The sequence below is a fragment of the Melospiza melodia genome, chromosome 21 (assembly GCF_035770615.1).
Source record: "Melospiza melodia melodia isolate bMelMel2 chromosome 21, bMelMel2.pri, whole genome shotgun sequence".
Lineage (NCBI taxonomy): Eukaryota > Metazoa > Chordata > Aves > Passeriformes > Passerellidae > Melospiza > Melospiza melodia.
Window position 1 is genome coordinate 9,316,860 of NC_086214.1, and position 12,675 is coordinate 9,329,534.

Consider the following 12,675-nt stretch of genomic DNA (forward strand, 5'->3'; position numbering starts at 1 on the left):
AGCCTTCCCCACTGGTTTGGAGTGGAGTTGGTGCCAAAACATTTATATTTCCTCGCATTGTGGATGTGACAGAGTTTTGCTTTTCCTCCGTTTCTCCATTTCTCGTGTGTGGTGCTGACAAACCCGCAGTGCCGTGAGGAAGGGCGGGCGATCCCCGTGCTCCTGGTGCCGCCTGAGGGCAGCGCGGCCCCGCCGCTCCCGAGGCCGCTCCGAACCCCGCTGTTTTCCCCGCTCCTTCCCCCGTTCATTCCCGGCGCTTCCCCGGAGCCGCCCGGGATCGCCCCGGTGCCGCCGCCGGGGCGGCTCCTCCCGCCGGGACCCGGATGGGCCCGTACGTGACGCGGGGGCGCGGCCGCTCCCCCGGGCCGGAGCGGAGCGGAGCGGCGGCCGCGGGCGGGCAGCAGGTGAGCGCGGGCGGGGACAGCCGGCCCCGCTGCCCTCAGCCCTCCCTCATCGCCTGCCTCCATCCCCGGCTGGGCTCCGCTACCGACCCGCGGCAGGTGAGGGAGCGCCGGGGAGGCCGCGGGGCTGCAGGGCTGAGGGGAGCGGAGGGACCGCGGCCGGGGCAGCCCCTCGCGAGCGGTGCTGCCGGTCAGGCTGTGTCCCCCTGGCATTATGAGAGTTAATTTTTAATTAGTTATGAATGAATTATTGGTTATTTGCCTGAGTGTTGGCGTGCCCGCCGCCTGGTTTGTGCTGCCCCTGTGGTGATGCCTGTGCTCCTACAGCTGTCAGGCGGCTCCGAGCTCTGAGAGCTGCGGGATTCCGTGAGGGGCAGTGCCAGCACCAGTGAGAGCAGCCCCGGTGTTCTCAAAGCTGTGGGATTCCATGAGGGGCAGTGCCAGCCCTGCTGTCCTGAGAGCTCTGGGATTCTGTGAGGGGCAGTGGCAGTGCCAGCGAGGGCAGACCCAGTGACCTGAGAGTTCTGGGATTCCATGAGGGGCAGTGGCAGCCCCGGTGTCCTCAGAGCTGTGGGATTCTGTGAGGGGCAGTGGCAGTGCCCAGCACCAGCGAGGGCACCCCCGATGTTCTCAAAGCTGTGGGATTCCGTGAGGAGCAGTGCCAGCCCCGGTGTCCTGAGATCTCTGGGATTCCACGAGGGGCAGTGCCAGCACCCATGAGTGCAGCCCCTCTGTCCTTCACCATGGTCACTCCAGCCCCCAGCCACGTGTCCCTGCTGTCCTGCAGTATCACTGGGATGGACACTCCCATTCTGCCCATCCCTACAGCTGTCTTTGCTCTCAGCTGTAAAGTTGAGTTACACAGCCCTTTCATCATACTCTGTGGTGTTTGTGACTATGATGATGGGATTTTACAGTCCAGTTTATTGCCCCTCTTCCAGGATGTTTCTTTGACACAGATTCGTTGGAATTTACTGGATGTTGTGTCTTTTCCCTCTGTGTTCACACAAACCTTACAATCATCTGTGTCTCTTGAAGTTGGTGATGCAGACTTTCCTAAATCAGGTCTCATCTACCCCAGTTTCTCTCTAAAAGGGGGAGCCTTCTAACTTCTCATAAAAGCACATCCCAAAGAGTTACCTTTGGACAGGAGTTTGTGTGAGACTCCTGTGATGTTCATCAGAACCTTGCTAGAAAACGCTTTGACTGTATAACCAATATGTCATTTTTTTGTTGGTATATAACTTTTTTTGGGTTTGTAACTTTGCCAACACTGGTGCGACCTCAGAAGGTATTTAAGAAAAAGTTGTTTAAACCAATATGGAGAAGTTGAGAGAGCAGCAGAGCCTTGAAAAGCTCTTATAAAACTCAGCATCAAGCCCAGTTCAAAGGTTGCTGTCATTCTCTGGGGAATGAAGGCAAACTGGCAGGGCCAGCTCATTTACTGAGCTGTCCCCAGCAAAGCTCCAGGAAACAATCCCTGCTTTTAAATGGCAGGTGAAGGACTGGAAGGAAGTGTTTCTGGTAGAGTTGGATGATGCTGATGTGATATTTGATTCAATGATAATTTTATTTATTGGTGGTGTTTTCTGTTGATCTAGACCTAGATGTATTTGAAAGTGAAATGGAGGCATTTGCTTAGTTTAAATAAATAAATTCTGTAAATTTAATAAGAGATTTAACAAAGGAATATTTCTGCACATAGTTTAAAATAATTATTGCAGGTGCTTTGAGTGCAAAGAAAAGGATCAGGCCGGGTTTGGATGGGGCTTGGAGCAGCCTGGTCTGTGGACATGGCAGGGGGGTGGAATTGGAGGATCCTTAAGGTCCAGTTCAACCCAAACTGTTGTGGGGTTCAGGTGGATGTGTTTTCTTCATGAAATGTGATTAACTTGTGGTTTTCTTTCAGGAGGACTCTGCTCCTGTCAGCACAGCTCTGTTTCACTGCTCCCTGGGTGAACAGGTGAAGCCAGCCCAGAGAGAGACTTCACTCACCTTTTAATGAACATCAGAAAACAGGTTCAGCTGGTCACTCATTGATCTTTTTATTGCCACTCCTGGTTCTCCAAATCCTGCTCTCATCATGGCCTAAACCTCTTTATTGAGGGGTTCTTCTGTGTGGATGTTCCAATGACACAGAAGGTTGGTATCCTGAGCACAACATAATTCATGCTGTCTCATGGCTTTTTTTTAAACCTTAGTGTCATATTGAAGATTATGAAAGAGGGAGAAAAATCTCTTTCTCTTCTCTTTTCCTCTAGCTCTGTTAGGAAAGAGACCTTTTTGGTGCAGTGCCAAATGGATGAACTTGCCCCAAAACCCATTCTGTGGTCAATAATGCTGACATAGTTAATGGAGTCAATGTTGTTTATTCACACTAAACTCCATTTAGTGAAATCTATGGGACATCCTTGAAAAATGCAGACCAAGAACACATTTTTGATCAATCTTTTGTTCTTTTGAGTACTCTAAAGAGAACTAGAAATAGCAGCCAAAGCACTGGTGTCAAGTGGCAGCTTTATAAAAAATACTTTCACAGTAAATACATGCTCACCCTCAATTTTTGACTGTGCATCTTATAAATGCTGATCTGTAAGTTTTTCTGGCTGATAATTTGTTGACTTCCTTAAAGGAATCCCTAGCAAAAGAATCTTTAATTTATATTGAGTCTATTCTTTATCTGTGAGACATAGTTGAGTTGGTTGGATAACTGATGATGTCAGAATAAACGTTCTTTTAGGACAAATATTAAAATTGTTAATAGGGTGTGGCCCTTCAGAAGCTCTTCCATCCTTATTTATCTGCCTGTGCATTGGGCTGGGGTGGAAAAATGATTCTGAACTGTAGAGAAAAGAGAAATTAAATCTCTCTCTGAGCTGAGCCAACCCTCTTAATGATGTTTGGAACTTCACAGTAGCTACTTCTCTGTGTTTATTAGGATGTTAAACAGGATCTAGGATTCATCTCCAAATTTTGTGGACACCCCCACAGAATGTGGAGATTTTCAGGAGATGTGGAGATGATGCTGTCTCCATGAAGTTCCTGTTTTGTTCAGGAGCATCCCAGCTCTGTCTGGGTTCCCTCTGAACTCAATATTTCCTTTAAGAGTTGAGATCTAACAGTGTGCACAATGACTGTTAGCACCATTATTAAGGCAGGTTTTAAAAAATTTTATGTCATTTTTTCTTCCTGATTTTGAAGGGAAGCATCCTTAAGTTAATAAATAAATGTGCCAGATGTGCTTGTACAAATAATCCTCCTCTTTCTGTATTTTATACTGATTTGAGAGAAGGTTTGGAGGTGGAGAAAGCCTCTGGTGGTGGAATGTCTTTGTTAGGGAGCAGCAATGCTGCTGGACAGCAGGGATTTTACATAATGCAGTGTAAGGAGAGCAGCGGGCTTCCCTTGCAATTATTATTTTTGTGGTGCAGTCTGTCCGTGCATCCCATTCTCCCGCTGAGGATGGGCTGAGAAGCCTCAAAGTGTTAAATTGAGATGATAATTAGCAGCGTGCTAAGGAGAGTTAAATATTCGTGTCCCACATCCCGTGTGTGCTGTGAGAGTTCAATATTCGTGTCTCACACGCGTGTGTGCTGTGAGAGTTCAATATTTGTGTCTCACATCCCGTAGTTCAATATTCGTGTCTCACACGCGTGTGTGCTGTGAGAGCTCAATATTCGTGTCTCACATCGTGTCTGCTGTGAGAGTTCAATATTCGTGTCTCACATCCCGTGTGTGCTGTGAGAGCTCAATATTCGTCTCTCACACGCGTGTGCTGTGCTGTGAGAGTTCAATATTCGTGTCTCACATCGTGTGTGCTGTGAGAGTTCAATATTCGTGTCTCACACCCCGTGTGTGCTGTGAGAGTTCAATATTCGTGTCTCACACCCCGTGTGTGCTGTGAGAGTTCAATATTCGTGTCGCACACCCCGTGTGTGCAGTGCTGTGATGCAGCGGGCAGGGGAACGCCTGCTGTCCCCGGCTGCAGAGCAATCCCGCTTTTCCCATTCATTCCCAGGGAATTCCAGAGCCCTCCCCGTGCCCGTCTGAAGGTGACAGACGAGCCGGGCGTCGCCAATGTGGCACGGACGCGTCCCCGCATCCCGCCCCTGGCAGGGCCGGGTTCCTGCATCCCGCCCCTGGCGAGGGACAGGCTGGGACAGCGGCCACCCAAATCCTCGCAGCAAATGACATTTTCCTGCAAAGCCGCGCCGGAGCCAATCGCTCCCTGCACCGCGCAGCCAATGGATGCCGGGCTCTTCCAGCCCCTGCCAGCGGCTCGGCGGCTGGAGGGCCTCGCAGCAGCTGTGCCCGCAGCCTCTCCGGGGGTGCCGGCATCCCTGCTCCTCCCTGCTCATCCCTGCTCATCCCTGCTCCTCCTCCTCCCGGCAATAACGCCCCTGCCGCTGTGGGAGCGCTCGGGGTGACGCGGCCGCTGCGGGGAGCGCGCAGCCATCGGGGTAATCCGGGTTAGATTAATTTGGGTCTCCCTTCAGCAGTGCCACGGCCTCCTACCCGGCAGAGCTGCTCCCCAGAGCCAGAGGGATGGTGGTAGTCACGGGGCAGAGCAAAGCGAGTGCCACCCCGGATGATGCCATGTCGAGCTCGGATGCAGAGGATGATTTCCAAGAGCCGGCCACTCCCACCGCCACCCAGGCAGGACAAGCGCTACCTCTGCTGCCCCAGCAGGTAAGAGCTCACCTGAGACGGGCATGATCGCGGCAGCACAGACTGCTCAGGTGCTGAGGAATTCAGGATTTGAATAAAACTCAGTCTCTTGAATGTATTTGAGTAGCTCGGCAGCTTTACTTACAAATTGCATCCAGGTTTGGATGGAGACATGCAGTTAAGTGTTTATTCTGGTCCTTAAGGCAGCCTGGGATGTGATAGTAAGATTTAGGCCTGATGTGAACAAATGCAATTTTTTTTTTCTTTTTTTTTTTTGCAGTGTATAGTATAGTCTGGTTGTGTAAAGGACCAGCAGAGTGCAAGTCCCAAGGCTGACCTGAGATTTCTTCCCTTTTTTTTTTTCCCTCTCTGTGTAAGACTGGGAAAGAGGTTTTGTTTTGTTTCCTTTCCCCAAAAGAGCCAAGAGGAGGCATTAATATCTCAAATATCTGCTATTCCAGCTGAGTGATTTCTGCTGTTTCAGATTCCCAGCTACAATTAAACCACTCACTGATTCCTCCCAGCAGCCAAACATCCAAATTTTCACCCCTCAGAGCTCCCTGATCCGTGGCAGTGGGGCAGGAACCACACATTGACAAACTGCAAGTGTCCTTTGGCAGCTCCTCTCTGATGTCCTGGTTGCTTTTGCAGTTCCCAGAAGTTGTCCCACTGAACGTGGGGGGGATGTTCTTCACCACCAGACTGTCCACGCTGCGCAGGTACGAGGACACCATGCTGGCAGCCATGTTCAGTGGCAGGCACTACATCCCCACAGATGCTGAGGGCAGGTACTTCATCGACAGGGATGGCACCTACTTTGGGTATGTGCTGTGCTTTTATACTTTGTAATACTTTGGGATAGTTTGGTTTTGTATCCCAGTAGTTTTCCCAAATGGTTTACCCCAGATTGTACCCCCTCCTTTTACCTGTGTAATCCCTTTCCTTTGCTGAGATCATCCTCAAATCCTCACCCTGGCTCTCTGTCAGTCACTCAGCATCCCATCCCCTCCATCTAGAACTTTCTGTCCAGGACATGAAGTGATTGGCCAGAGGCCAGGGATCAACCCCCCAAGTGGTACCCCATACACTGACCTAAATGTCCATTTCCCAGTACCCATCCCTTAATTTATCTTATTGATCAGTAAATGTTATCTGCTTTAAGTTTCCACCTCCCTTTAAATGTAACTCAGCATCCCATCCCCTCCATCTAGAACTTTCTGTCCAGGACATCAAATGATTAATCAGAGGCCAGGGATCAACCCCCCAGGTGTTACCCCATACACTGACCTAAATGTCCATTTCTCAGTATCCATACCTTAATTTTTCTTATTGGTCAGTAAAATGTAACCAACTTTAGGTTTCCACCTCCCTTTAAATGTAACCTTTTAAACTTGTTTTTAACAGCTCTTTATCTTAAAGTGCAGCATTTAACATTGCACACCTTCAAAGCATCACAGGAGTAACTGCAGTTAAAAATTCTTTGTTGGTTGTGCAATGGGAAAAGAAACACAAGAAATGCTTTGGATTTGTGCATTGTCTCCCCTAGAGTATCTCCTTGAATTTGTGCACTGTCTCCCCTAGAGTATCTCCTTTCAAGGTATCAAGTTGTTTGGATGGTTTAAAGAAGGGTTTGGAAATAGGAAACTCCTTGCACAACGCTGGGTTTTAATTGATATTCAGTATCTGTAAGGAGGAGGGAATGGAAGGAATTAATCTAGGATTTTTACACAGTTGTAAATATGATGTTTTCAATCTTTAAATGGGATATAACTGCTAAAATAAAGCACAAGCCTTTAAAGAATTTCTTTTTCTAAATTATTTTTGTTGCTAGTGCCATATTTCTTCACCTCCAGGATTCCTTCCTTCCTGCTCAGCTTTAATTTTATTTTTAATTAAACTAACCATGATTACTAATGCTGTGTTTGAGCTGGGGTGGGATTGCTAAGAAAGGTGATCAGTGTTCCTGGATTCAGGTCTTTGCCCAAAGAACACATTGCAATTTATTCCAAATTTCTTGTTGCTCCTTTATAGACATTTCCTTATTGCCTTCAACAGAGGAGCTTTGAATTATTTTCAAAACACTTTTGGGTTGTACCATAATCTGGGACAGAGGTAGATTAAACCACTGTGTTTACTTTAAAATAATTCTGTCTTTACCTGAGGCAATTGTTGGAAAACCAATTAATTTGTGATGTTATCAACCTCATTGAAAATACAGCTGGAACAGAGAGCCAGGTTAGCAGGTGCTGTATTTGTTGTCATTCTAAGATTGTAGTAATGCTTTTTAATTTGATAAGATTTTCTTGGTTAACACTTATAAAGTGATTTTTTTGTTTATTTGATAAGGGTTTTGTTGATTAATACTTATAAAGTGATTTTTCTCTCTGTCAAAAGATCCTGTTGCTGAACAGTGTTTCAGAACTACGAGGAAATGTTCTCTCTCTTTTTTAAAAATTCTGATTCTTGATGATCTGTGATGAGAAACCTCCTTTGCAGATGTCCCATCCATTCAGCTGCATTTGTGTGGAATAAAATGTCCATGAAAATGATTCTCTGGGAAAATGCAGAAGTTTATTTTGTCCCAGACCTAAATTTGAAATGCAGTGACCACAATTTCTTTCCCATGAAACACTCTGGCCTCTTCTGTGTAATAAATGGTTTCCTCCACAATGAATGTTTGGTTTAAAATCCACTGATATTTCTTCAAATGAGTTTTGACATCAGCTGAGGCAAAATGTGAAATAATGGCTTGGAAAGCTGAACGTGGCAAACGGTTTTACAAACAAATGTTGGGAATATGGCTCATTTATCTCAGTTACTGTCTCAATAGAGCAAACAGTGAATATCCAGCATTTCCTGTCCTTTCCCACCTGCAGCAGTTTTGGAAGAAATGTGTTTGTTAATGATATTTTTGCTCTTTGTTTTAGAGACATACTAAACTTCCTACGGTCGGGTGAGCTGCCCCCCCGAGAGCGAGTGAGGTCAGTGTACAAGGAAGCTCAGTATTATTCCATAGGACCCTTGCTAGACAATCTAGAGGATATCCAGCCTCTTAAAGGAGAAAAAGTTAGACAAGCTTTCCTGGGCCTAATGCCATATTACAAAGGTAAATAAACAAAGTAGCACTGACTGTTTCTTCTAGTGGGGTTGCAGTGTTAAACCTCTGCTTTCAGTCTGCTCTCAGCTCCCAGACTGAGCCCGTTGCTGCTGGGAAGTTTATTCTGTATTTTTTATGCTGTTTGGATCTTTGAGGTCTCCACATCCTGCTGCATCCCAGGGTGTGGATTTGTGTGCTTAGAAGGGAGCAAGGTTAGGCTGAAATGTTATCAAATGAGAGGGTTTGCCTGCATTTGTTCTGTCAGGACTTGCAAGTGAATAAATTTGGCCTTGTAGTGAGGCCAGATAACTTGGCCATGCAATAAGGTCATCAAGCTCACCAGATAACTGAGGTCTATTTGATTATTCTATACATTATATAATTATATAATATACATTATTATATAATTATGTATTTATATATATATATATTATATAATAAGGCCACCAGGCTCACCAGATAACCAGATAAGAGAGTGATTTGATTATTCTAGATTTTATATATTTATATAATGTATATAATTTAATATATATGTTATATATATAATATATAATATATAATATATAATATAGAATATAGAATATAGAATATATAATATATATAATATATTATATATTATATATATTTTTATATAGTATATATATTTATGTATATTTTTATGCATTTTTAATATAATAAGGCCACCTAGCTCACCAGATAACTGAGATTTATTTAGTTATTGCAGATTTTATATAATTATATAATGTATATAATTTAATATATATTTTATATATGATTATATAATATATTAGTTTATATATTTTTAATATAATAAGGCCACCAAACTCACCAGATAACCGAGAGTGATTTGATTATTCTAGATTTTATATATTTATATAATGTATATAATTTAATATATATTTTATATATGATAATATAATACATTAATTTATAATTCTTTTTATATAATAATGCCACCAAGCTCACCAGATAATCGAGATTGATTTGATTATTCTATATTTTATTATATATATTATACAATATATAATATTATATTTTTTTATTCTTTATAATTATTATATGTACACATATATAGAATAGAATAGAATAGAATAGAATAGAAGAGAATAGAATAGAATAGAATAGAATAGAATAGAATAGAATAGAATAGAATAGAATAGAATGATTGTGTAATTATATATGAATTTATATATTTTTTTAATAGAATAAGGCCACCAAGCTCGCCAGATAAAGAGATTGATTTCATTATTCTATACTTTGCTATATGCTGCTGAGAACAGCTGCAGTGAAACGTTTCACATGAAATAATTGCTTCTGATCTCTTTCCCTTGCCCTTCCTCGGGACCCTCCGCCCACGTCCTTTGCAGACCACCTGGAGCGGATCATCGAGATCGCCAAGCTGCGGGCCATGCAGAGGAAGGCCAGGTTTGCCAAGCTCAAGGTGTGCGTGTTCAAGGAGGAGATGCCCATCACTCCCTACGAGTGCCCCCACTTCAACTCCCTGCGCTTCGAGCGCAGCGAGAGCGAGGCCAAGCTCTTTGAGCACCACTGCGAGGTGGACGTGTCCTTCGGGCCCTGGGAGGCCGTGGCCGACGTCTACGACCTCCTGCACTGCATCGTCAGCGACCTGTCGGCGCGCGGCATCACCGTGGAGCACCAGTGCATCGGCGTCTGCGACAAGCACCTCATCAACCACTACTACTGCAAGCGCCCCATCTACGAGTTCAAGATCACTTGGTGGTGACTGGGGGCACAGAGAAGGGTCAGGGGACTGCCACAGGACAGATGTGCTTTCAGGGTCACCTGGTGGTGGCACATCGAGGGGTGAGAGGACTTCTAGAGGATAAATGTTCTTTCTAAGTCGCCTGGTGGTGGGTTGTGGTGGCAAAGAGGGGTGAGAGGACTTCTAGAGGACAAACGTTCTTTCACCATCGCCTTGTGGTGAGTGTGGTGGCACTGAGGGCTCCTAAAGGACAAATGTTCTTTCAAGATCACCTTGTGGTGAGTGTGGTGACACATCAAGGAGTGAAAGGACTTCTAGAGGATAAATGTTCTTTCAAGATCATTGGTGGCGAGTTGTGGTGGCACTGAGGGGTGACAGGACTTCCAGAGGACAAATGTTCTTTCACCATCGCCTTGTGGTGAGTGTGGTAGCACTGCGGGGTGAAAGGACTTCTAGAGGACAAAATGTTCTTTCAAGATCATTGGTGGTGAGTTGTGGTGGCACTGAGGGCTCCTAAAGGACAAATGTTCTTTCACCATCGCCTTGGGGTGAGTGTGGTGACACTGAGGGGTGAGAGAACTCCTAAAGGACAAATGTTCTTTCAATATCATGTGGTGGTGAGTGTGGTGGCACTTAAAAAGGGTGAAAGGACTCCTAGAGTACAAATGTTCTTTCAAGATCATCTGGTGATGAGTTGTGGTGGCACTGAGGGGTGAGAGGACTCCTAAAGGACAAATGTTCTTCCAACATTGTCTTGTGGTGAGTGTGGTGGCACAATAAGAGGTGAAAGGACTTTTAAAGGACAAATGTTCTTTCAAGATCACCTGGTGATGAGTTGTGGTGGCACTGAGGAGTGAAAGGACTTCTAGAGGACAAATGTTCTTTCAAGATCACCTGGTGATGAGTGTGGTGGCACTTACAGGACAAATGTTCTCGGCAGTTGCCTTGCTGCTCACATTCCTTGGGATCAGCCTGCTGGCAGGGGTTGGGAAAACCTCTGGAAACTTGACAAACCAGCCTGAACTCAGACTGTTGGCTCAGGTACCTTAACGAGGCACAAAACAAAATCACCTCATGCAAAGGATGGAGGGGAGTGGCTGAACATCTGCTCAAGGGTGCCACCAACCACGTGGCTTCAGGATGGAATTGCAGATTTTTCCTGCATTTTTGGGAATCTGGGGTGCTACTAAAGCTGACATTTCAGTTTTACCCTCTTAGAAATGTTTTAGTTCCTCCTTCAGCTTTATAAAGTTTGAGTCACACCCAACACAAAGATCTGGAAATGTCATTTTGATGTACTAGATAATTAAAAAAAAAAGGAATATTCCTTATATATAATTAATTGTTGTCAGGGTTAAGCTGTATTTCTTTTTTAATTAAGAATCTACGTTGTGAATTATAATGTTGTACTTCAATTATTTCTGTTGTTATCAAAAGGAATAGAAGATCTGGAATATCTTCCTTAATGCTTTTAGGAATAATAACTGTTCATGGAAGACTTGTGCCTGTTTTTAGCCTTAGAAATTTTAAATGTTTACAATATCTACAAAAAAAAAAAAAAGCTCTTTAGAATCAGGTTATTTGCAAAGGCTTTTGGTAAATGAGAAAACCCTGTCTGTATGTTCCTATTAGCAGCAGTAAGAGGAATATTTAATGTATATTATTTTATTACTGACTCTTTTTACATTCTGTGATATTCAACTTTATTTTAGACTTAAAGTCAGATGATATTAGACGACAAGTGCTTCCTTCACCTCACCTTTTTTAGACAATTAAATCTTAATTTTATCCTTCTTCTTGACCCTTCTTGGTGTCATAGGAGGAAAAACAAAATTCAAACTTCATATTCAGATACTTCTCCACTCTAAAGCAGTAGGAAATTCCTTTCCACGCTGGAAGAGGCAGCCACTGCAGAATCATATTTTCTTTGGAAGGTCTTTTTGTACTTCTGACATCAGCAACCACATCCCAAATTTCAACTACTGAATTCAGCCCAAAACTGAGAGGGAGAAAAGTCTGAAAATCTTATTGTTTTGTGAAGTACAGAAAACCCCAACCCCCTTGAAGTGGCTTCAAAATAATCTTAAAGAGAAAGAAAAAGGAAATATTTGTATATTGCATTCCATTGGATTAATTAAAAAGCTAATTACTGATGTAATTAAAGGTTTTGTAGCTTCATTTTACCCTGGACAATTTATAGACCCCACTGGCTTTAAGTTGTGGTTGGCATTACTGAGCCCTGAAGATTTTTAGGTTTTCACAACTGCACAGAGAACCCAAGATAGTTCTAAATTTTGGGCTATGACAAAAAAAATCCCTCCAGTCTTTGATTATCTTTCTGCAAATAAGCAGATTTCAGAGGATAATTCTATCTCCTGTATATAATTCTCTAACTGGAAATCACTTTCCAGAACAGCAGTTCATAGTTCATTTTACTTACACGAGCTTAGGATAAGTTTACCTCCACTTTCACTGTGACTTTTCTAAATGGATTTTGTTTTGCTGAATTATAAATTGTATGTGTCTATGCATTGTAACCCGTAATGCCTTTGAAAATCCAGCCTGGATGCTAATGATCAGGGTTTGGAATTCTCTCCAAATGTGTTTTGTTAATAATTATGTTGATGTGTGATGTTCAATACTGTGAGTACTGCAGTGTATTATTTCTTAGTACTTTTGACTTTTCAGTTCAGGTAATATATAATCTGTATGTTTTTTATTTAAAACACATAGAAGAAAACGTGGATATAAAGGTTGTGTTGTGCAATAAATTATGATACTGAAAA

General features: G+C 43.6%; 1 protein-coding gene across 2 annotated transcripts; it reads left to right on the top strand.

Annotated features, from left to right (window-relative positions):
- Positions 1–393: 393 nt before the first annotated feature.
- On the top strand, positions 394–12,675 carry KCTD7 (potassium channel tetramerization domain containing 7). Of its 2 annotated transcripts, none has more exons than XM_063174142.1 (6): positions 394–500; positions 2,311–2,543; positions 4,898–5,090; positions 5,721–5,890; positions 7,997–8,175; positions 9,534–12,675. In XM_063174142.1, the coding sequence occupies exons 3-6, from the start codon at positions 4,947–4,949 to the stop codon at positions 9,908–9,910; spliced, it is 870 nt and encodes a 289-aa protein (XP_063030212.1). In that variant the 5' UTR covers positions 394–500; positions 2,311–2,543; positions 4,898–4,946; the 3' UTR covers positions 9,911–12,675. The 2 variants fall into 2 exon arrangements, with proteins under 2 accessions (XP_063030212.1, XP_063030213.1); XM_063174143.1 differs by having other exon boundaries at positions 4,901–5,090.